We start from the raw sequence: 24,356 nt of genomic DNA on the forward strand, positions 1-24,356 counted from the left end.
TACGTCCTGCATGGATATAAGTACCGGCTTTACCCCTCTGCTCTTGTTCTCAGCCGCAGTCTCTCTAGTGCCACTGATCCATTCCACTGCACCAGACTCCTGTTCTCCAGGAAAGCAGCCATCTGTCTTCAGTCTGCTTCTGTAAGGCAGGGATAGGCCGCCTGGTGAGAGTGAGCTGGCCAGGCATTTCCTGACCTGGGGCCCTTTAGGAAGCGGGAGGAGCTTCAGCTAAACCTTGGTGCAAGTGAGCCAGGCACATCTGGATGTTGGGGTCTCTTAGTAAGAAAGGGGAAGATGAATTTCAGTGCCCTGCTGACAGGTCTCTTTCTGTGCTGTAACTGTTAGCCACTGTTTTTTGGCTGTTTAATGTGATTGTCCTGACTGGGTTACCTTGTTCTTGCAAATTCCCTTTCCAGAAGTAGGGAGCAGTTAACTTTTTGGATGCTTGTTGCAAATTACCTTTGGTGCTCTGTAGTGCATGAGGCAGTTCTGCCCCTGTGCATCCTGGTGAGAGTGTGTCCTGCATCAAGCTTCCCAGAGAAACAAATTTCATTCCCTTAGTGGGAACCGCACTTCAGGAGCTGCACTTGAGGAGTGATGAAAGTAAATCCAAAGCTGTTTTACTAGGGGGTCACTCTTATTTCCCTGAAGAAATCAAGGCAGGATTCAGGTCTATCAACTCAAGTGTGAATTCTTCCTGATAGTAGGGTGACCAGATGTCCCGATTTTATAAGGACAGTCCTGATTTTTGGGTCTTTTTCTTATCTAGGTTCCTATTACCCCCCCTCCCCTGTCCCGATTTTTCACATTTGCTGTCTGGTCACCCTACCTGATAGGCAGATGATCCACAGAATGAACACAAATACCAGGAAGCAAGACATTGTGGAGGAAAACAGCTGTTGCTGTGTATGTGCATGTCTGTGTGCCAGTATGGGTTGGAGCTCCTGTGTTCACAACACCCCAGTAGGCTGGGATCTGGGTATGCCAGAATGGAGAAGGTGATCCTAAAAAAACAGCTTCCATCCTGTCAGCATCAGTACTGTAATTCCAGTTCTCTCTCCCCCTCAGTAAATCCTTTAAATAAAAGAGCAGAACAAGGCTGATTCTTCATTGAACTCCATTCAGTTCTAGCACTGGCTGCTGCTGCGTCTGCTGAGAGATGGGTATGCTTTCATGCTGGCCTCATTCTGTTGGGGCCAGCTTGGAGAAGAGCCCAGTAACTTTTCCTCTTGCACAGTTTGCAGTTGCAGCATTGGCTCGGGAAGCCCATGTGCAAAGCTAAAGGCTATTCCCTGCAGAGCGGTGCGGAGGACATGGATGGAAGGACGGTCTTTCCTCTCCCATCTCTTTGCTCATTAGCACATCAGTACCCTACAGAAAACTGAGACCATGCAAAATCAAACACCCAGTTTCTGAACCCAAGATGCCCCCGAACTCCCCTTGCTTTGGATTAGCTGGGTATTGCCAACTCGTATGATATTTGGTGTTTCCCTTAAAGCTGCAGCTCCTGGAATCCTATGATCTCATGACAATCTCAGCTTTTGTAATTTTTAATACATGTAAGTTTCTAGCCCTCATGATTGCAGAGAAAAACTTGAAAACACGACTCCCAAAGTCTCAGAACAAACCCCAGATTTATTATTTCTTGGAATCTTTGGATCTAGGGTAGCCTGACTCCTGATGCTTGAACTTTCAGAGCTGGCAATACTGCTAGCCCACCTTCTACGCATTGCACTCTGAGGCATAGGAGCCTCTTGCTATAAACCACCTGGGGAATTTGCATTCCATGTGGCCAAGCTGTGAGCTGGGCTAAGGCTCCCTGAGGCTTTGCTAACAATATAACCTAGCTCTAGGGCAGGCTGGCTGCATCACTCCCCACCTCCTCCCACATATTGCCAATAACCAGAGTGACACTGGCCCTCTCAAGTGGGAAGAAGCCAATACACTTGTGACTAGTCAGTTGACCCCCAATTAGGCTTGAGAGAGGGCACCTGAGCCCTAGAGGGAAGGACTAGGAGACTGGGACAGGTGAGTCAGTCTCTCACAAGGAAAGAGTCGGACACAGGAAGGGCAGGTGAGAGCTGCTGCTGGAGGAGGGGGGAGAGGGAGGGAAGGGCAGGAGTTGCTTGGGAGATAGCTATGGGAGACTTGAGAGAGAGGTGAATTTGAATGGGAGCTGGGACAGGGCTGCTGGTGAGAATTGACCAAAGCTTAGGGACTCCTGCTAAGCAGAAGGCTCGGGAAGTGGCCCCAGCTAGGCCAGGGGAAGCTGTGCCTGGAAGCAAGAGAGGGTGGTTGTGGGAGGGTAGGTTCCCCTGAGCAGGGATAGGACTCACAGGCAGGGAGGCCTGGAGGAGTGGAAGGCTGCAGGAGGGGGAGCCCTCAGGGTGAAGACCTGAGTGAAGGGCAGTGGGAAGACAGGTCGCTCTCAGGCAGGGAGGTCTGGAGAACAAGACCCTGGATCAGGGGCAAAAGGAACTGGGAACAAAGTGCTGCTATTGAGTGTCGAGTGGGTGAGCAGGAGATGAGGTCCCTGGAGAGGGGGATGGAAGAACTGCTGTATCTTGTATGTTTACTTTGGGAACTGGAGGATTGTTTAATATTACAAGGTTTTGGGGGAATTACTGTACTGGTGTATGTGACTAAATTGTGCCCAGAGGTGGACTTTGTATCAGACACTGAGAAACTACATGTGTTACTTTCATGAGTAGAAGAAAGGGGAAACTGAGGCTGGGCGCACTTGTGCTGGGGCCTGGTGCTGGAGGGCACTCAGAGGTGAAGGGCCATCGTGACACCATCCTTGCTTTGTTAGCTTTTCACACCTGGAGGAACAGAATGTGCTCCTGCTCTTTGCTTTGACTTGATTGGGTCACTTTTATACTGGTCTCCAGTCCTACTGAACAGCTTCCTGGGTGTGTAATTGCACGGCAACTCGGTGGTTCAGTCAGTAGGCAGTGTGTCCTTTTACTGACACTAGCGTTCCAGTGGGGAGAAGGGATGGAGGGAGTGAAAAGCCACCTGGGGAGTTAGCAGGACAATGTGGGAACATCTACACAGCAATAAAACACCCGCGGGGGGGGAGTCCCCGAGCCTAGACTCAGGCTGTGGGACTAAAAATGGCAGTGTAGACGTTGGGACTCGGGCTGGAGAAATCTCCTTGGGTGGGAGGGTCTCAGAGCCTGGGCTCCAGCCCAAGCCTTGACTACGCTGCTATTTTTAGCCCTGCAGCCCATGCCCAAGTCAGCTGACTCAGTACCACAGGACTTGCATTGCTATGTAGGGGTACCCTATGATGTAGAGATGGCATTTTCCCAGCTGCTAAAATGGCGCCCAAGAGAAGCTTGCTCCTTCTATTCAATAGGCGTGGGTGACTGCTCAAGATGGAACTGTAGCCAGGGTTATGCACACGCTCCTGCTAGTGGTCAGTCACTTTTGATGGGTGATTTCTTGGACCTGCAGGTAGTGATAATAGAGACCAGGTCACTGGGGCTAAAGAAAAGGAGGAGTATGGCTGTGGTGTGGGCGGGTATTTTGTTTGTGAAGGGAGAAGGAAGTTGTAGATCTGAGCTACAAAGGAAGGTGTGACATACATACTGCAATGCCTTTGTTTTCCGTGTACTGCATCTTTAAATTTGCAAGGACACTGCTCTCTGCATTGTCAGCTGGCCACTTGGGAGGCTATGTGGCTGCAGCCTGTTGCAGAGAGGAGATAGATACCTCGCGGGCGTGCTGTCTCTCTCTTTCTCTCTCATGGAGACTCTCTGCTTTTGGTTGTGCTTGTTGTTCTCCTTAATCTGAAATAAGTCAGCCAGAGAGACCTTGTGGTAAGAGCTGTGCTGCTCCTGTGCAGGCCAGGCACCTCCCCAGCAGGGAATGACACCAGCTGCAACTGTACCTGAAACATGTCTGAAGCTTGAGCTGTTCCCAAACACGCTCAGGCCCTGGTTGGCTCATCCCTGAGACACAGCAGGAGGTTGCTATAGAGTGTCATGGATCACTGGCTTTGCCTGCCAGATCCCAACAGCTCCTACTCTTCCTTCAGGTAGTCGACACGCCCTCACTGTCTCCAGGACTGAGCCTCTGGGCTTCCGCACTCCTGCCTCACACCCTGAGCTCGGCCCAGCGAAGCCAACGGAGACAGACTCCTGGTTGGAGGTTTTGGCCACTCTTCAGGGACACAGGCACCTCAGTAGGTATTTGCAGGGACACCTGGCAGCCTTTCCAAACCAGAGCAGGGTTTATTAGTCAGCCGGGACACAGCACTGGAATTCGTTAAGACACATGGAGTAATAAAGGGTAAAGCATAGTCCATCTGGCCAAGCCAGAGCAATCCACCAGCCAAGCTGCTGGGGTCGGGGACCGTTCCAGGCTCTGTCTCTGTGCCTTTGTCTGACCCTGGTGAGAGCCATGTCTCTCCAGGGGGCTAACTCTGTTCTCCCCTTCCTGTCACTACTCAGTCCTCTGTTCTTGAGCTGGCCTCTGCTGAGAGGTGGGGGAGGGGAGAACTGCCTTCCTCTTGGTTGTTGATTGCTGGGTGTCAGTGTCCTGGTTAATGGGGTTTCTGTTGTCCACTTGGATTTTTCCATTGGTATGGTTTGGCCTTGGCCAGTCTTTTAATGAGCCATTCAGTCTGCCTCCTCCAAGCAGATGACAGGCACACCTCATGTCTCCTGCACTGCCCCAAGAGCAGACTTAACCCATTTGCCCCCACTAGGTAGCAATGCAAAGTTCAGAGGGAAACTGAGGCACACATAGGCATCATAAAATATTACAGAAAATTCCCACATTGTCACATAGGGTCTGATGGTCCCATGGACATGTAGTGCTAGCTTTTACAGTGCACAGCACAAACCCACAGGCAAAATACAGCTAAGTAAGGCGCCTGATATGAAGTGGGAATCATTTCCTTGCTAAGGGTATGTTCTGCCAGCCCTCGACAGCTTCCCAGTTATCACAAGTGATTTTGCTGTCAATATTTTACGGCAAGGAACCATAAAAGCATCCTCAGATTTGTGCTGGGAAATCGGGTCTTGTGTGTTGGGGATGTCCCTTAGGACAAAGGGCCGGTGAGGGGTATGGTGTGCATTGATTCCCTGGGTTTTGCTCCTCAAATCTTGATGTATGAAAGAATAATATGTTTATAATAATACTATTTCTTTTCAGAAATAGCCTCTAGAGGCCAACATGAAGATCTGGGCCCAGTTTGCTATGCCCTGTGCAGACTCGTGCTAATGACAGTTCATGCCCCGAAAAACTTAGTTTGTTGAGACCAGAAAGAGACAAGGTGGGAGAGAGATGGTATTATTATCCCCCCATTACAGGTAGGAGGCTGAGAGACAGAGATTAAGACCCAAATGCTTAATCATTTTTTGATTGCCTCAGTTTCTGGGTGCCCAACTTGAGATGCCTGGAAGGTGCCTGACTTTCAGAGCTGGGTGCTCTGGACCTGTCTGACAATCAGACCCCTTTTAAGTTGTCTGAAGTTGGGGTACCCAAAATCACTGGACACTTCTGAAATTCTTGGCCTAAGTGACTTGCCAAAGGTCACATGTGGAGTCTATAGGCGGGAACTGAACCCAGCCCAATTCCTTCTCTACAAGGTTGGGCTTTCAAAACCCGTCCTTGCTTTCCAAGGCGTGTGAGTGACGTGCATGGACCAAGTGAATACACATCTCACATGCCCTAGCTGTGCGCACAGCCAGGCTTGGGACTAGGAGGCTAGGGTGGAGCGAAGGTGGACGGTGAATTTCAGTCTGGTTCTCAGCAGAATGTGGCTTGCGTCTGGTCCATGGTTTGAAGAACATCCAGAATTGACTGGCCCTGGGGGCTGAGTCCCCAGCCTGGGGGCTGATAAAGCAACGTGCAGTCAGAGCCTGCCCCTCCCCCCACCTTTGAAAAGCCCACATAACTCCCTCCGCTTGCCAGAGAGGCCGTGCCGCTCTCCTAGGGCCGCTTTACCCGCCCGTGGGTCTCAGTTCTATCCAGCCGCCTCCAAAAATGGAGACTAAACAAGGGACATTCCTGACTAGCAGCCAAAGGCGGCCAAGCTTCCACCACCTCCCCTCCCCCTTCCTCCTTCCCGCCCTCCAGCCTCCCTCCAAGTTGGGACTGAGCAGCTCCCCACGGGGTGTAGAATTCCACCCTCCCACCTCAGCTAGCCGGGGCTGCGCAGCCAATGGGGTGGGTTTGTAGCCTCCCCCATCACATTCCCACCCCTCCCCTCTGGCCAAGCAAGTGGGTAGCCATGGTGACACTGAGCCCCTCCAAACATGTCTTACCTTTTATAGCCAGCGGTTCCTGTGGTTAGCATGTTTTTTTGCTTGGGTGCCCTGGTATGCGCGGGGCCGGCTCCCCAGGCTCTCTCCACTTGCACAGCTGGGTCACTGGAGGGAGTGGGGAGGGGAGAAGGGGGGCGGGTGCACCCCAGCTGCGGAGCGGAGTCACCCAGGCAGTGAACTCGGGCGCTGCTGGCAAAGGTTTTGGTTTGGTTTTTGTTTTCCTGCCTCTCAGTTTCCGGCCCTTGCTCTAGCTGGAGTGCTAGGAAAACTCCACCGCGTTTAACTCATGGGAGTCGTGGCAGAGAGAGGCCTAGCCGGGGTCCTGCTGTGAGCCCTGTGCTGATTTTCCCCCCCGCCCTTGTCCCCTCCCGCTGGGGTCCTGCTGCGATCCCGTGTGCAGACTTGCCCCCTCACCCCTGCTGGGGTCCTGCTGCGGTTCCCTGCGCTGATTTCCCCCTCCCCCTTGGCTAGGGTCCTGCTGTGATCCCTGTGCTGACCTCCTGTCCCCAGCTGGGGTCCTGCTGTGATTGCCCCCAAAAGAGCTCTCAGGCTGCCCCCCTCATATTTGGTGTATGTCTCTCCTGAGTGTAGTTCTGCTCCCTCTCCGCTGCCTGGTGGTTGTAACGGTGTGGCAATAAAAGGTTAACATCTGGGGGCGGGAGGGGTGCTCTTTTTCCTGCCTCCCTCCCATGATCATCCCAGCAGTGCTGCATAGGAAAGAGAAATGAGTGAAGAGGGCCAGAGAGAGCGGAGTAGCCTCTGCCTGGCCCTGCCTTGAGGAGTAGCTCCCGCCTTGCAGATGGGGCCTCCGGGATCCAGTCTCGGGGAGATGGAGCCCGGCCAGCACCACTGGCAGCTGGTTCGCAGACACTTCTGTCCCGTGGTGTAATCTGGAGCCTGGATGGAGGTTGGGGAGGAGATTCTCCCCACCACTCAGTGGGGGGAGAGCTCCTGCGTCCCACACAGAAGCAGCACACCGTTCCCAGCTGACTCAGGAAGGCTTGGTGAGTATGAAAGTGGAGAACTGAATAGGATGTGGGGAGGGAGATTCCTCTGTAGTTATCCCATGCCCTCTGTCTGGCTAAGATGGTTGAATCTCAGGCCTCAAAGGAGGTTATATGGGGCTGGGAGTGGGTGTTTGTGGTAGAGGATGCAAGCTGGGGGTGACTGTGATGCATCTCTGTGGAGCCCAGGCTCAGCTGATGCGGCACATTAGGAGATCCCAGTATTATCTGAGTGCTCCGCTAATATCCCCAGTGCCACAAGACAGGAAGGGTGCTTGTGGCTTAAGGCACTGAACTGGGACTCAGGAGATCTGGGTCCAGTTCCCGGTTCTGCTACATGCTGACTATGAGCAGATCACTGCATCTCTGCCTTAGTTCCCCCATTGCGAGATGCAGGTAGATAACCCTCCCTTTCCCCTTACTCTGTGTCTCATCTAGTTAGACTGTAAACTCTAGGGGCAGGGACTGCCTCTCGCTGCATTTGTACAGCGCCTAGCACAGCAGGGCGTGACTGCATTATAACTAATTGATTCGCATCTCAGCTGACCTCCCTTTGACACCTCCATGTCACTGGACCACACAATACTGTCACAAGTGGACACAGAGCTATACTCACTTAGGCAAGCTGTGATTTTTAGCCTCTTGTCACCTATGGCTTCTGCATAAGATTCTTCCAGTCCGGGCTTTTTTTAAGTTACATATTTCTGAATGAGTCACTGGGACTCCAAGGGCTTGTCTACATGGGGAAGTTTTACATTATACTGATATAGTTGTACCAGTACAACTCCCCCACCCACCATGTGAACATTTGGAAGAAGGCCTGTTTTCGGTTTAGTTTATGTTGCTTGGGAAGAGGGTTAAGCTAAATCACAAAAAACTCTTTTATACCAGTATAAGAGCATCTACATGGTGGTGAGAGGGTGACTATATTGGTTTAAATTTACATCTTAGTTTATACCATCTTTTCCCCCTGTAGACAAGCCCTAAGCAGTGAAATATCTGCTGAACTTGGAGGTGAAAAACAAGTTTCAGCTTCTTTTTTGCTCTTGGAAGATTCCCTGGCTAACATGTTGAAATGCGTCACATCCATTTTTCCCCATCCAGACATGTGTAATCTCTTTAACTGCTCCACTGCTGCTTTGTGGGCGAAGTAGGCTGATCAAAGCACATATGCAGAGCTGCTTGGATAGTCAGTGTAGCACAGCGTTACATTCCAGGCGGGTGTTGGCACATCGGTGGAATACCACAGCAACACACAGGCATTGGACTGCAGGACCATCAGCCTGCAGTGACCTGGGTGGAGGGTAATTCCTTGGCCTCCTGGGTTCTATTCCTGACTCTGCTACTGATTTGCTGTGTGACCTTGGGAAAGTCACTTAGGCCAAGGTTTTCAAAGATGACTAATGATTTTGGGTGCTTCCATTTTTGTTTGCTCACCTTGAGACACCTTAAAGGAACCTGATTTTCCACACTTTCTGAATATCAGAATCTTCACAATGCCTCAGGTTGGACACTCCCGTTACTAGTCATTCTTGAAAGTCTGGGCCTTAGCTTCTCTGACTTCATGGACCTCGTCTGTTAGATGGGGGTGAGAATACCTCCCCTGCCTTTGAGGGATGCCGTGAGGATGGGTTAAAGTATGCAAAGGTCTTTGAGATCCTCAGGTGGAAGGTGCTACAGAAGGGCAAAGTCGTTACCATTTTAAAATGGGATGTGGGGCAGCTCCCAAGTGTTCAGAGCCAGCTACTTGGGTTTAGGGAAGGCATTAAATTTGCCTGCTCTCATGGCTCTGTGTAGCCGGGAGGGCTGGGGTTGGCCATTGCTCCTTGACAGCATCCAATCGCTACATCCCAGCCAAGGCCATGTGGAGAGCCATGTGGTAAGTGGAGATGGCAGCGGCACTGTCTCTTCTGAACAGTTTGCTGTGAGGCTCAGGTCTGGAAACAGCTCCAGGGGAAGTATAGTTCTTTTGATCCGGATTTTCCCCTTCCCTCCCCATACTGCCCTTGTGTTTGAAGTCTCTCTCCCTGTGACTTTCTGGAAAGTCCAGGAGAATGTTTCATGTTACTTGCTGATTTCCCCTCCCACTCCCCAAAGCCAACTGGTCTCCTGGATGGGAAGAATTCTGCTCTGGCCCTCACCCTTGTGCCCACTCTTCTCATGTCCGTCTCAGCCTTAGGCGAATGCCTGAACCTGCTCACTCTTATCCTCAACCTTGACTTGTGGTGAGGGGAGGGGCCACAGAGGGAGTTTGCCCACTGTCCTAATGGGAAACCTAGGAGAACATTGGGTGTCAGGATCCATCTAGCCTGGGGTACATCTATGTATTTCTAAAATATCAGTCCCCACAATGCAGCAATACAAAGAGTCACACCTGGATTCACTTAAAAATAGTAATTAAACTTATTTTGTAGTGGAGGGACTCATCTCTCCACACTGGAGTCCATCTGACCTCACCTGGGGCCCTGACCTTCCCAGCTAGGAACTGCACACACAGTCAGCTTGTGATGCCTTGAACAAGGTCTTTGACTCTAGGGAATGATCACGCTGGTGCGGTTGGAATTAACATGGCCTGCTAAACCCAGGGTTGTGAGTTCAATCCTTGAGGGGGCCACTTAGGAATCTGGGGCAAAAAAAATCAGTACTTGGTCCTGCTAGTGAAGGCAGGGGGCTGGACTCGATGACCTTTCAGGGTCCCTTCCAGCTCTATGAGATAGGTATATCTCCAACATGCTCACCCAACCTCTGCTCCAAACCCATGCAGAACTGACCCATGGCTGTCTGGGAATATCTTCTCTTGCTCATTGATTTCCTGCCCTTCTGCCCGGCTCCACGGTTCTGGGAGAGGAGGTGCCAGAATGCCACAAGTAAGGTTCTTCCCCTGGCAGCCAGCTGAAGGCAGGACATAACTGAAATCTTGGGAGATTACCAGCCCAGCCTAGCGAACTCAGCATTAGAAACCAGTCTTCTGGAGGCTGATCCACACCTTTAGAAAATCACCAATGTTCCCTCTGATGCTATAGACAGATTTGGGAGTGGAGGAGCCCTTGCTACGTGCCGACAACTAGCAGTAGCGTGAGGCTTGGTGAGCCAAGTTGGGGATGGGTCTTAAACTTCCCCCAAAACTTCATTCAGGCTGGTCACTTTCCTAACTCAGTAGTTCTGAGTCAATAGTGGCTCACTGCCTGAGGAGATGCAGCATGACCAAGAGGCTAGGCTGGGGACTGCAAGTCAGGACACCAGAGTTCTATCTCAGTGTTGTCGCTGATCTGCCTATGTCATGCACTTAGTCGCTCTGTGTCTCAGTTTCCCTATCTCTAAAATTGGGATGATAATACTCACCTGCTTTTACAAAAGCCTTCTGATGGAATGTATGAGATAAATGCAAATAGAGATTTTATCTTATAACAGTCAGGAAATGCCCAGTCTGGAGGCCTTTGGTGCTATTCTAAACCATTTATACAGGGAGGATGAGACAAAGCAGAGAGAGAATGACTTGTTTAATGTGTCTGAAGACAAGGAACGTTGAAGTGCCCTTTATCATAGACAGAGTTCAGTTCACAGAACTTGTCATTTCCTCCCTGCTTCAGCCTAGTGCAGTAACCGATCCGAAAGCCGCGCTCCACTCTCATTACATAGAATTGGGATGGAAAGTATAAAATAGTGAAACGGCAATGCCAGGTGAATTCTGCCTGCAATGATGGTTGTACCCAAGAATTGCACACAACTGTGGGGAGGACCTGTTAGCTAGTAGTGGGAGCAGGGGCCTCAGAGCTGGGATTCCTGACTTCTGGTCCCAGGAATGCTGTGAACTTGGGCAAGTTGCTTGGTCTCTCTCTCTTTGCCCTTCCTTGACACAGGGATAATCAATAAACATCTAAGTTTACTGGAGCAGGGACCATCTTTTTGTTCTGTCTGCGCAGCACCTAGCCCAGTGGGGCCCTGGTCCATGACTGGAACTCCTAGGGGCTGCTGCACTGTAAATAATTGTATGCAAAGCTTAGAGACCTTTGGCAAGGGCTGTGCGGAGCTGGTCAATGTTAGCGGGGGCGATAGGAAAAGGAGTTCTCTGAGAGGAGGGTGTGTAGGCCCATCCAGCTGTGGTGCTGCAGAGTGCGCTCCCTTTACAGTCCAGCTGAGTTCTGCCTTACTGCTGTTTGTTTTCTCTGAAGGGGCCCCCGGGAGGCAGAAGGCCGGCATGGAGGGGAACTCGCTTATGGAGAAGAGAAGAGCCGTGAAGGGCACGAAGCAGCACGGCAGGAACGCCAGTAGGAGCAACCTCCCTGCTGAGAGCGCCGAGCCCAGCACCGACCAGCCTGTCCGAGCGGCCTTGGAGCCAGCACGGCTGCAAGGGGAACCGGGCAAGGCAGCTCACTCTATTCTGGAGGGCAAGGTGAAGGCTCTGAAGGAGAAGAGGTCGACCATTAAGCAGGGAGGAGCGGTGTCCCAGGAACGGGCATCTCTGAAGAAGCCCAAAGTCAGGAAAGGGAAGCTCGCGCCAGGTCCGGCGGTGGTGGAGGGGGTCCCCCAGGATGCGGTGGTGGAGCCACGGGCTCAGATCCGCACCTACTTGACGGACGTGCTGCTAGACAGCCGTGATGATATGGACTTTGGGCAGGGGGCCAAGGGGCCTGTGGCTGCAGACCTTTATGCCAACAACGTAGAAGCTCTGAAGGCTCATAGGACAGTGGGAGGAGGCAGTGCCTTGGGCTGCAGTTCAGCTGAGGAACTCTGGAGGCTTCCAAGCCCAGGAAGGAGCATACAGGAGAAAGCTGACAACTGCTCAGAAAACAGGGCCCAAAGGGGTTCCCCAAATGGGCTTTGGGGCACCAGCTCCACTAGGAATCCTCCCTCAAGCAGCCAGAAATCTTCCCTTGAAGACCATGGCAAACCAGCCCCCTTTGGAGAAGAGCTGGCTCAGGCTAGGGACTTGGAGAGCCTCCCCCTGGCTCAAAAGGACGATCTGTGCGGGGGGTTAGCCCCATCAGGGCGGCTGTGGAGGGCGGACAGCTGGGACAGCCTGGGCAGTGCTGCGAGTGCCGCCAGCGGCCTGTCTCTGGCTGAGCGGGTGGAGAGGAACCGGGCCGTGCTGCAGGAGATGCTGAGCCTGTCGAAGCAGAACCGCTCTCCTCTGGAGCCTCATCGCTACGCGAAGGAAACACTCATGCTAGCAAAGGACGGAGCCACTCAAGGTGGGAATTTGATGTGGGAGCATCTCAAGCGTGTGTGATGGGCAGGGGGAGTGTCACAGCCATTTTAACCCTGCTCTGCCATGCACCTCAGTCCTGCCTTGCAGTACCTACCCCTGCTGTTCACTCTGAATTACACAGTCTCACTCACCATTACTTACAGATGCCCTGCAAAGAAAGCACAACAAACTGGGGTTGTGACCGTTGCCCATTTTTGTTCCTTTATGGTAGGAAAAGAAGGCCTGAAATTTGGGGGGGGTGGGGGAGGGGGGTTGAGGATTTTTGCATTTTTATTTTTAAATCACAGGCCCTTTCTCCACACACACAAAAAAAGAGCTACCACTTCAATTAAATCAGTGCAGGTTCCTTGTGTAGTCACTTAAATTCAGGGCCTTATCAATGTAGCTTAAAAATGAGGAATGGCAAGCCTGGCTGGAGGCTTCGGATGTGGTTTGCAAGTGTTCCCAGCTCAAAATTGAATCTTTAACAAAGACAGCTTTTCTGTTAAGTGTTTCTCCGGTATTTGACTTACATACACATATAATCCCAAGATTTTACAGTGTGAATGAAAATCACCTCTCTCAATCAGGTTTCACTTGAAGAATTAGATCTGAGGTCATAATGTTGCCAGTTCTCCAGTCATCCATAGTGTCTTCCAGGTTAAACAGAAGAGCCAAGGCCTGAATTTCTAATATTTAAAATACAAGCAGAAAAAAAGCCTTTTTCAGGCCACTTTATCCATACAGAAAGTGGTAGAAGCTCAATTTTTCTTTTGGAGATCCACCCTTGAATTACTATGGACAGTAGATCAGCAAACTTGCTACTTGTTCATCTCCAGAAGTCTCTACCCCTACTAGTGCATCGTTAACTCGCTGACTCCCTGTCAGGGTAACCATTTCTTTCCCAAATACAGCCTAGTGCTGTGTGAGCTCTGTCCTTTCCATATTATAAGGGAAAGGCTGAGTGAGGAGAAACAAGACTGTGCTGTAGAAAACTGTAGCTCTAGGTACAGTTGCCCCAAAATCCCTTCTCTGTGGGAATGGGTAGTGCACCATCTGCAGGGGTTGCTGAGTAAGTAGTCAGCCTTCTTTGCGGAAACATGGCTAGGAAGGCAACCGTAACTCTCCTTATCATTATCTCATGAAAGCTGAGACCACCCAACTCAATGGAGTGATCCGAGTCCAAGTAGATTTGTTTTAGAACAAACCCTAGTGAAGTCCATCCCATGCTCTCTTGCCAGTGGTTCTGAGCGCTGTTCTGTACAAAGATATCTTGGTGTCAGACCAGAGGGTATCTCAAAAATCCTCATATTGCAGATTGGAAGCCTTTGAAATACACTGCATTATGGCTACATAATCTAGAAGGAAAGGATTGGCTTTGGAGGAGGAGCCCTGAGGTTGGTTTGCGGGTGAATGGGATCTGTAGTGAACAGAAGAGCAGGGTCCTTTCACACCCTCTGCTTTACCTGTTGCTGAGGTGTGCTACTCAATGTGCGTCTCTGTTCTGGGTTGCAGAGCTGCTGGTGAATGACCTGGACTGGGACTCTGGGGTCTCGCTGCAGGACTCAGAAGGGTACAGGTAAGAGCTGAGAACACTGCGGGAAGGTGAAGATTGCCCCTTCTCCCTCCCCTCCCATCCACTCTCACCGCATGTATTTTTAAAACTAGTAGGCGGTCCCTGGTGGGTCTTCGTCTGGTTCCTGAACTTCCCCCTCCCCCTTAGAGGTGTCCTTTCCCCCTCACACACACAAGGCCAGAACGAAGGTGCTCTCCCAGGCCAGCCTGGGGGAAGCTGGCCCCGCTGCTGCTTGTGTTCAGCCCTCTCTGAGGTTCTATGGAGAGCTCCAGTCTGCAGGGCCATGAGTCAGGCAGCTGTCCCCAGCACCCAGTTCACTCGAAATAGCAATCGCTAAATGCGCAGCATTCCCTGCCAGCACCCCCTGCCCATGGATGATTGGGAACCTGGCACCACTAAACCAAGGGTGGGAATTGCTTTTGCTGTGCTTTGTTTCCCGGCATACACAGGGAGAGGAGCAGATGGAAATGTACAGTACTCTTGCTGGAAGCTTTTAACATAACACAACTTTATTTCCAGACTTCAGAACAGTAACACACAAGAACCCAAAAGCAGAGACAAAACAGGCTGCTCCAGAAGACAAAGAAGCATATTTCATCCCTTACTGCAGGGTGGCTGGCAGCTGATTTACTGCTGCTATGTCTAAATCACACGCTTCCCTGTAGCGCCCCCCAGCCTTCAAGCAGGAGTAGGAAACCCCTACGATTTAAAGTGATAGTGTGTAATTGTAACAGTTTGCAATACACCACACACTTGAACAAGAAAAAATAACACACACATCTAAACAGAAGGCTAAAAGGAGTAAAGTCTGGGAGAGCAGTTAATTCTAGGCTCCCGTCAGCACCAGCTTGTATTAGTTCATTATAAGCCCTGGGGCTGTTGCATTATAGGACTTGTTCTTCCCAACTGGAGCCCAGAACAGCCCCAAATACTATATTGCTGCAGAGTCCCATGTGTGTTTTAGAAGGGTCGGGTCCAGCAGTTCATGGAGGACATGTGTTTCCTCTGAGGACAGGGAGCTCTCAGCAGAGCATGGCAGCGTGATCTGTATAGGGCTGCCATTAAAACTAGCTTTACCTTACGCTGCTGGCTACCGCTCAGGGGGGTTTGCCAGGGAAACCTGACGAGGGGCCAGTGCTGCCCAATTCAGATCTGGATCTCTTTGAGTGACTTTGACTCTGGATGGCAGCTTAGGCCCAGCTGTTGGGGGAACAATCATTGTCAGCAGGAAGGTTTTTGAGGTTAGGATGTGTGCATGCGCACAGGAGAGGGCGGAGGAGGAAGGGCCTGCTTCATGCCTTACCCATTCCCTTCCAGGGGGGTGTCTTCTGTGCTGCACTTGCTCCCCTCACCTTGTCTATTAGTCTGTGGCATGACTGGAATCCAAGGAAACTCTGCCCTGTGCTCCATCCCTGTTTGCTCAGAGTGCTCCCCTCACCAATTACCCCCTGCTGATGGCACCCACTAGGAAGTCAGGCTGCTACACTCTCAGCAGCTGCAAAGATGGAGTGGGGGGGTGTCTCTTCCTGCCCCACTGTGAGAGCAGGGCCAGCGATCTGGTCTGATTCCATTGTGGGGAGGAGTGGCAGGACTCCGGGGTGCACCATCTGCATGTCATAGAGCTGTGCTCACCGTATCCCAGCACCTGGAGCTCTTGGATGAGAGAGGAGCAGGGCATGACTGCAGGGATCCCTTGGCCTTCTCCCCCTTACCCACAAGCACAAGAGCCCTTGGGGTTACTGCATGCTTGAGGCTGCAGAGGTTCTGCTGTTGCCCTGTGGATTGGGTGGAAGTATTCCCCTTAACCCCTCCATAGTGAGTTACTCATCTCAACCTCCGCCAATTGCTGTTCTTTCTGGGAGATGCAGACTGGGAGGATGGGTGGACAAATGGATCATTTATTTGTTTCAACCTCCCCCTCCCCCAAATAACAAGTGACTTGCCCAAGGTCACCCAGCAGGCTAGAGGCAAAGCTGGGAACAGAATCCAGGTCTGTTGAGTCCCAGTCCAGTGACAATTAACTGTTTTTAGTGCCTAGCAGAGGTGTCAGACTGACTTCTCTGGAGCCCTCTATCTACGGAACAAGGGTAGCATGAGTTTCCACCAGCTATTGCCCTGCCTCTATGCATCAGCTACCTGGATCAGTTCCCTGGGTGTGAGATTGTCAGCTCAGTCTCCAGGCCCAGCGAGTGCTCGGCCTCTATTCAGTCTGCCAGTGGTGACGGTAGTTTTTGGCTCCTTACAGTTAGCTTAAGAGCCTTTAGGAGGCTTTAGAGTCAGGGTATTCATGGAGTAGATGCATCCTGTGGAATAGGGAGCAAGAGAGACACCTGGGAGCAGTTGTAGATGCTAGACAGAATCTTGCAAATCAGTGTAGATCTGGGTCATAGGGCAAAGCAAATAATGGGCTCTAAACTGTGGGCCTGGGATTTAAGGAGGAGTCAATAGTTCTAGTGTTCCCTGGGGGATTTGTTAGTCCCCTTTTAGACAGTGGGTCAAATATTCAATAAGGCCTCAAGCTGGTCTCTGTCAATCCATCCGTCCTGCGCTCCCTCAATCCATCCGTCCTGTGCTCCCTCGTTCCCCGTAGTATCTGCACACCTCTCATAGCGCTTTGCAATGATGGAGACACGGGCGGGGCGGGGGGAGGAGAGACTTGCCCTAGATCACCCAGCAATAGAACCCAGGTCTCTTGTCTCCCAGTGCTGTGCCTTACCCAGGACATTCTGCACCCATGTTCATCTGTGCACATGCAAATCACTGATTGGAGCAATTTTTAAGCACTATCCCTTAGGAGGCCACACTTGTAAGACACCAAGTGCTAGTGCTCAAAATTTGTGTGTACAGGCTTTAAAGTGCATCCGCAGAGGCCACACTTTGGAAATATGGCCCTCAGCTTGCCCAAGATCTGGGCCCAATTGTGGGCTTTGGTCACCAAAGGTGGGAGCTGGTGGGGGATCTGCTGACTGAGTTCGCGGTATGATCTGGGCCTCCAGCTGGTGGGGATGTCGTGGGTGATGAGAGACCTGACAGGTTTCATGGGGCGGGTGAGTGAGCTTGTGGAATGGCTGGCTCAGGGCAGCGCTGGAGGCATCTCGCAGATCAGTGTTGGGAGCAGGGAGGAGTTCGACAAGCACTTAACGAGAGAGAATGTCACATTAGTGGGTGTCTCTGCTAGCTAGGGAAATGGACAAGACTTGATGGTGTCCTGAATCACCCTTCATGCAAAACATTTTATGTAAGTCAAGGGATTCCCCTCTATTGCGTTCTCCAGTTTAACAAAGAATGGAGATAGCTCAGTATTATTCCCCACTTGTAATGGTCTCTCTGCACACTCAGGGCAAAGGAGATTTGTTATCCCCCGTTTAATGGATGGGGAAACAAATGCACATAGCCATGAAGTGACTTGCCGAAAGCTGTCACAGCACATCAGTGACTGAGCTGGGAAGGGAACCTCACTTTTCTCATGATCCTGAAGCTAGTTCTGTAGGCACTGGATCACACAGCCTCCTTAATGGCCTCTGCCTGTTTGCTCTTGAGCTTGCCCTGGTAAGAGTCCTTGTTGTCACCCCTTAAAGACATCTGTCCAGCAATATCCACACACAGATCTTTATTCCGGTGGCTGGCCACAAAGACTTCCTGCACCTACACTTCTCACTGGATGGCAATGAGATCTAGCGTCTCAACATAGCTCCAAGCAGCTGCTCGAGGCATGTTGCAGGGTTTCTGGAGTAATACTGCAGCAAAGCTGATGTATTTGAATCCAGGAGCAAATGGGCAAATATCCTGGCCCTCTGCCAGTTTTTAACTGGAGGAGGGGGACTTCTGGTTAACTTCACACCACAGCAGTGGAGGGCACATGGATAAATAGAGAGGTCAGTAACTGTCACCCACAAGGCTGCGTGGGATAGCAGTTGGAGGACTGCCATAGCAGCATCGCATACACATGAACAGTAGATTAAACTAACTCAATTCACACTGAACGTAGCTCACTTTGAAAGAGGATTCCAGAGTTTGCAACAGATGTGCAGTTAGTGTATGCAAGTGTTTTCAAACCGGCTTAACTGGACTTCGTCCGGTTTAGCCCCCGTGTAGACAAGCCCTAATATACTAGGGTATACCAAGCTATAAAGGGCCTCATAAATCCAGTCAGTGCCTTGAATGGCACTGAGAAACAGTCTGGACTCTGCTGCAGAGGGGAGTATAATGTGCTCCCTGCATACGTTAGCTCCGGCTCTGGAGTGGTCTGTGTGGGTAGCCATCCCACTATGGAGGCTGCAAGTGACGGAAAGGAGCCACAGGCAGGATAAATCTACCTGTCAATCAGTAGGAAGCACGATGCGCCCACAGAATGCACGTCTTGCTCTGAAGCGAGTTTGGACGCTGTTGTGTTTCACACGCCTGCCTTCCCCTAGAAAGCCCTGGGCATGAAAGGGTTAATCTGAGACTCTCTGAAGTGACTGCCTGAGCTGATTACTGTAATCAGGGGGATTATGGCAGCAGCCAGTAGGGAAAGCCTGTGCTCTGGAATAGCCTGTGGATCACATGTGGGGCGGGACAGAGCAGGGGGCAGCTCAGAGACAATGTGAAGTGGAAGAATGGGGAGTGATTTTTCCCCAGGGCAGTGCAATGTACAGGGGAGCAGGGGAGTGGGTGGGGACAGGCATCCTGGGGATTGTCCTGAGTGCAGCAGCTTAACTAGGTAGCAGGAAGGAAAGCTTGGAGCTTACTGCCCCTGAGAGAATGGAATTCCGTTCCTTTGGGGGTGAGATTTAACATGCATATCCTAGTACAGTCTAGGGTTATTCCCCAGGGAGCTGGCTGCACTGGAGGGATTGTGTGGTTCCCTATGGGGGAGAAAGGGGAGCTACATTGCAGTGACACAGCCGTGTGGGGAGGGGGCGGCTGCAGACCCTCTTGCAGTGGAGAGATTGCAGTGCAATCCCTGGCGGGCGGGGCTTCACTACAGATCCAGTAATACTCTGGTTGTGGTTTGAGTGCCCCGGGGACTGGAGCCTATAGCCCCGATTACAGTTGGGAAATTGTTTTCTGATTCCAAGTGGATGTCGGCTGCTGCTTCTGGGCAGAGTCTGCAATGTGACTGAGTGCATTATGTGTGGCTCTTGCTATGCTGGTTCCTGCGGAACTGGCAGAAATCCTGTGCTCTGGGCTAGTGAAGTGTTTGAGTTCTGGTGTGGGTGTAGCTGGTGTTGGGGTGTCACTTTTCTTCAAAGCTGGTTGATCCCTTTCCATGGTCATGGCCAGGATGTGAGAGAGGGGCCCTGAAGAATTCACCATGGGTCCTACATCCAATGCAGGGCCTTCCGGGAGAGTGTGAGCAGAGGATGAGGCTGGATGCAGTCAACAAACCTGCTAGCTCTTGAACATAAAACTGAGTTTAGTGCATTCATTAAAGGCTCTTGCTAGCCTGGGACACAATGAGTGTCTGCTCAGCTAGTTAAAAGCGACATTTGGTGGGGCCCACACAGCTGCTTTTCTTCCATGCCAGCCATGGGTTTGTGCCCCCCTCTGCCTAACTGTATATGCTAGGAGAGTGTTCTGGACAGCTATCCCAAGGACAATGGCTGTTTTTCAGAGCCCCTTCTGTTTTTGCTGAGGATTCTGGGAATTATTACACTGTACCCACAGTCACCTCCTTCAAGGACAGAGTGGCCATTTGGTGTCATGGGAACCTTCCTGGCATGGTAGGCGCCGGCTGTTGAGTGACAGCGTTTGAGGCAGAGCAGGGCAGAAATGGGAACAGCGCCCAGAGCACTCTCAGGTGTTCCCTGCTGTCCCTCTACACTGTTTTAGTGAACTGGGAGGAGGCAGCCTCTGGACGAGGCCAGTCTCTCCCGTTGGTGGGACAGTGTAATTCTGCTCTTTTAGCACATGGCACTAAGCAGCCTGACTCTGTCCTCTCTCCCTTTCATGCTGGTGTCTTCTCACCATGGCACTCCAGGCCATATTTGCCTGTAGGTCCGTGAGTTCTGGGCCTGGGGGCAGTGATTTTGGGGAAGACCATCTGAAGCCAAAAGCAAATGGAAGGAAACGTTAGCGGTGTCAGTCCCAGAGCACTAACTGGCTAGGTGAGCTGAGAACATCTCATGTCTGTACGGCACGTGGGTAATGACCAATCAACCCTAACTATGGGCCATCGTTGCTAGCAGCTTAGTCTGACATGTGTCTGGGTCCTGTAAGCAATTAGCCCCATGGTTAATGGACTGTGTAGGAGGGTACTCACCGCTGGTAAACTCTCCTTTCTCTTCCCCTCATTCTTTGCCACTGAACATCCCCCAGTGCCCTCTCCCACTTGTGGGGCTGCCTGCCCTTGGGAACACTGTCCCCCTGCCTGTATGGGGCTCACTTAGTTCCACGCCCCAGACAGGTGCATGTCCCAAGAGACTGAATTCCCCTTTCGTGCTCTCAGATCGGGGGAAAAGCTGCTGTGCACCTACCTGGGAAGATGTAGATGTGCTGGTACATCCCTCTCCCTGACCCCGTGACAGAGCCCAGGGGGAAGTCCCAGTCAGACCCCAGCATGTGTCTGGAGCAGCTGGATGCTGCATTAGAAGGAGGTACTAATGGCACTTGCCGGTGAGCTAGGAACCAAGCGTCCCCTCAATGTTTTGGTAGGCAAAGAACCTCTGTGGTTGAACAACCTTTAGTGGGGCACAAGGCGTTGCTCTCCTCCCTTCCCTGAGACACATGGTCATTGGCTTAACCCCTTTCCTCTCCTCTGTGGGCTGAACAGCTGTCTAGAGCACCCATCACTAGAGCATCAAAGTGCTTCCTGGCTCAGTTAAATCTGCAAGCTGAGGCCCCTGGCAGGCTTTTTGGAGTGCCCTCCTGTTCTTGGGAACCTTAGCACCTAACCTTTCTCTGAGTGGAATGGGGCGGGAATGGCATCAGCAGATTAACTGGAGAAGCTGGAGAGGGAGATGGGGGTCGAAGGGGAGTCAGATGTGCACAGAGGAGGAAAGTGCCATGTATTGCTGTGTACTGCATTGTTTTGCAAAGTAACTCCCCTGTGCACTGGCTCCACAGTACGTAGAGCCTACTAAAAACATAGGCACAATGGCCTCCCAGAAAACTGGACAATCCCCCCTGTTTGGGCCTCAGGGCAACAAACTTGAACCCTGTTAACCTAGCCAGGGAATGAATGCCAGAGCCCCTGGAGAATGCACCAGCCTCCTGGCTTAAACTTAGGGACTGTTTGTTCAAGAGCCTGAACTGCTGCGTGGCAGGCGGGAAGGGAGGCGTGTCTCGGACAGCCAGGACCCAAACCACCTAGGGCTCTGCAGATCAAAGCCAATCCCTGGACTGCACCTGGAAGTGGACAGGGAGCTAGTGAGACTCTTGGAGAATTGGGGTCAAGTATTCCCATTCGGTAACAGCACCTCCCAGGTGGACAGCTGCACTCTGCGTCTGCTGTGCTGGCCACCAAGGGGCTTTCCCCAGTACAATGCGGGACCATTGGGGAGGTGGGGAGGAAGCTGTTGAAGGAAACAAATGGTCCGGGCTGAGATGCATTGGCAGAGCTGACTGGAATAGGAGGGGGTGCTACATGTGAGGACTAAGGTGCATGGGCAGATCTCGGTGGGCGAAAGGGGGTAGACTACTGCTTGCCCAATGTCATGGGGTGGCTGGCAGCTGGCCTTTGAAGAGAAGAAGCCCATCTGTAATTTAACTCTCTAAGTGACTGACTGGCAGCAGCTAATTGGCCAATGAGCACCAGGATGAGATAAGGCTACCAGAGATCAGTGAGAGGAGGGAGCTCCCCAGGGAACAGAGCAGCTGAACTCTGAGGGAAAGGAAGTTGGGGAGGGACTGCCACTACATGGTCTCTGGTGGACAAGGCATTAACTTCAGCTCTCCTTCCCCTTCACTTTGCACAGGTGTTGCAGGAATAGGCTGTAAGCAGGGCTGCTGCAGAGAGACAAGGTGGGGAATGCTGGGTTGATCTCAGGCTGCGAACCTGCCTGTTGCTCTTTTTGCTTCTGCTACCTTTGTTTAGTTCCTATTAGAAAGAGTCCCTCCTGCTGCACAACCCTTACTCCCTGTTGCTTCATTTTGTTTCTGCTCAGCCAGTCATCCCTGTAGTTTACAGATTATTGCTATAGTGGCAGTGCAGTCCTGTGCAGAGGGGACTGGGACTCAGGAGACCCGCGTTCAACTCCCACCTCTGCTACTGACCTGGTTGGTGATCTTGGGCAAGTCACTTCAATTATCTGTGCCTCAGTTTTCCCGTCTGTAAAATGGGGGTGATATTCCCGTTGAGATCTACAAAGGGAAAGCAGAGAGAAGTATTATTTTCACTGTGACTTATAGCGCAGCATTCTGCTGTTGTATGGGCAAATCTACCATGCAGCTGAAGCTGTGGAGTATGATGGGTGTGCAAAACTGCAGAAATACCATCAACTCTGTCCCTGGAGAGCTTCTACTTTGCTATTTCCAAATATTTAAGGTGACTTGCAAGAGATCCTTATGCAGGGTGCTGTGGTGCATTGAAAGCTGTGTAAAAATGACATGCTGTCCCTTTAAATTTCAGGGGGGTTGCTGCTCCTGCTTGCAGACTAGGGGGCTCTGTAGAATATGTGCTGCTAGGCCCAGATCCCCCTCAGCCAGCGAGCCTAGAGCAAGATGGGGGGAGTCGTGCCTCTGTTCTAGGGGGGCTGCCTGCTTTGTGTGTCTGCTTTTGTGTTCTTGTGTATAATTGTTCTGAACTCTTAGAAACAGTCGTGTTGCATTGCAACCTTCCATTGCGAGTATACTGTTTTAATGTAACTTCTCCTTATGTATGCTGGGAACTTAGCAGTCACAGCCCCGTACTGGCAGAGGGGATGGGCGGGAGGGGGCCGAGCAGGCCCTTTTCAGCTCTGGCCCATTGGTAAATAGCTGCCAGAAGGACCAGCAAAAACCAGTCACTGAGTAGAAGTTTGTCTTTAAGTAAAGGTTAAACTGAAGGGGAGTGGAAACTGTGAGGGTGCATTTAATGTGGCTGGAGGTAGGCTCCTTGTCCAGGTTTTCAGTGAATTTGGCCTCAACTTGGCTTAGGCCCCTGATAGCTGCTGCATCCACTTGTAAGGCTGTTTAGGGAATGCTCCCGTCCTTCCTTCCTCCTATCTCTGGACAGGTCTATCACTGTGTCTTTGGAAACAGGCGCCCATGCCTGTCTTGTGAGAGCCCTGGCTTCCCCTGTTGGTGGCATAGGCTGCCCTCTAGTGCTAGCTTGCAGGCCTGCCGTGGGTTTGAGGATGCACCGTGGGTTGTTTTTCCAGGCAGAGCCGCGTCGTCCTCGTCACTGTTAAACCACCTCTAATCCTTGTTATTTTTTTCTAATCCCCCCGCCTTGCTCCCCACTGGCCTGGCTGCAGGGCCTTTGTTCCCACTCAGGAGCTTGAGCTGAGCCCCAGGCATGAGCAGGCCAAGCAGCTGCTGCAGAGAGCCCGCATGAAGGCCAGGACGAGCCCTCTCCGAGCCAGCCACGACATCCTTCCTGCTGTTCCCCAGGCCAGGCGGTGAGTGCAATGTCTCGCATGTCAGTCACAGCTCCAGGGAATGCCAGGGGGAGGGGGCGGGAGACCTGCTTCTCTTGCCAGTCTCCCTGTGGGATTCTTCTGCTTTCCTGCCTCACTCACACTCTTAAGCATGTATGGAAATAGAATCAGACCGTGATCCTCGCTCTCATGCACAGGTGCTGGAACTAGGGGAGCTGCGGGTGCAGCTGCATCCCTGGGCTTGAAGTGGTTTCCATCATATACAGGGCTTACAGTTTGGTTCAATGGCTCTCAGCACCCCCACTGTACAAATTGTTCCCGCACCCCTGCTTTCATTTAGATGCAGACACACTGGGCATTCTGTAGCCCAGTATTTCTCAACTACCAGTCCGTGGACCGGCCCCAGTCCCTGAGATCTTCCTGACACAGTTTAGGAAGGCAGCAAGCCGGTTCCTGGTATCACAAGGGTTCAGAGACACTGCTGTAGCCTACTACACCACATAAACAAATGTCACATGCACAGCAGAAGCCTGTTACACCTTCACCGTACACAGGCTCCATGCATACCGGATAGACACATACAATGGATCACACACTAGTGTTGACTCTAGAGGATTTGAATGGGGTGTCATTGTTTCATTTTATGATGACAGAGGCACCGACTGCAAGTTCTTGGCTCCCAGAGATCAGTTTATTTTGTCAACAATATAGAAAGGTCTCCCAGAGTAAAATAAGCTCAGGCACTCCGGAGGATGACAGTTTTGGCTTGTGAGGTTTTAAAATTTGTTTGGTTTTGTTCCACATTAGAAC

At 51.6% G+C, this 24,356-nt stretch overlaps 1 protein-coding gene across 2 annotated transcripts in view; it reads left to right on the forward strand.

Moving 5' to 3' along the window:
- Positions 1-6,695: 6,695 nt before the first annotated feature.
- Positions 6,696-24,356, forward strand: part of KIAA1614 (KIAA1614 ortholog) — a 36,251-nt gene continuing 18,590 nt past the window's right edge. For both annotated transcript variants that reach the window (XM_054038627.1, XM_054038628.1), the window contains exons 1-4: positions 6,696-7,282; positions 11,455-12,474; positions 13,986-14,049; positions 23,424-23,567. In XM_054038627.1, coding sequence (XP_053894602.1) covers positions 7,180-7,282; positions 11,455-12,474; positions 13,986-14,049; positions 23,424-23,567 — 1,331 coding nt within the window. In that variant the 5' untranslated portion in view covers positions 6,696-7,179. The remainder of the gene's footprint in view (positions 7,283-11,454; positions 12,475-13,985; positions 14,050-23,423; positions 23,568-24,356) is intronic.

Source organism: Malaclemys terrapin, chromosome 8 (genome assembly GCF_027887155.1).
Source record: "Malaclemys terrapin pileata isolate rMalTer1 chromosome 8, rMalTer1.hap1, whole genome shotgun sequence".
In the NCBI taxonomy this organism is placed as follows: Eukaryota; Metazoa; Chordata; order Testudines; family Emydidae; genus Malaclemys; species Malaclemys terrapin.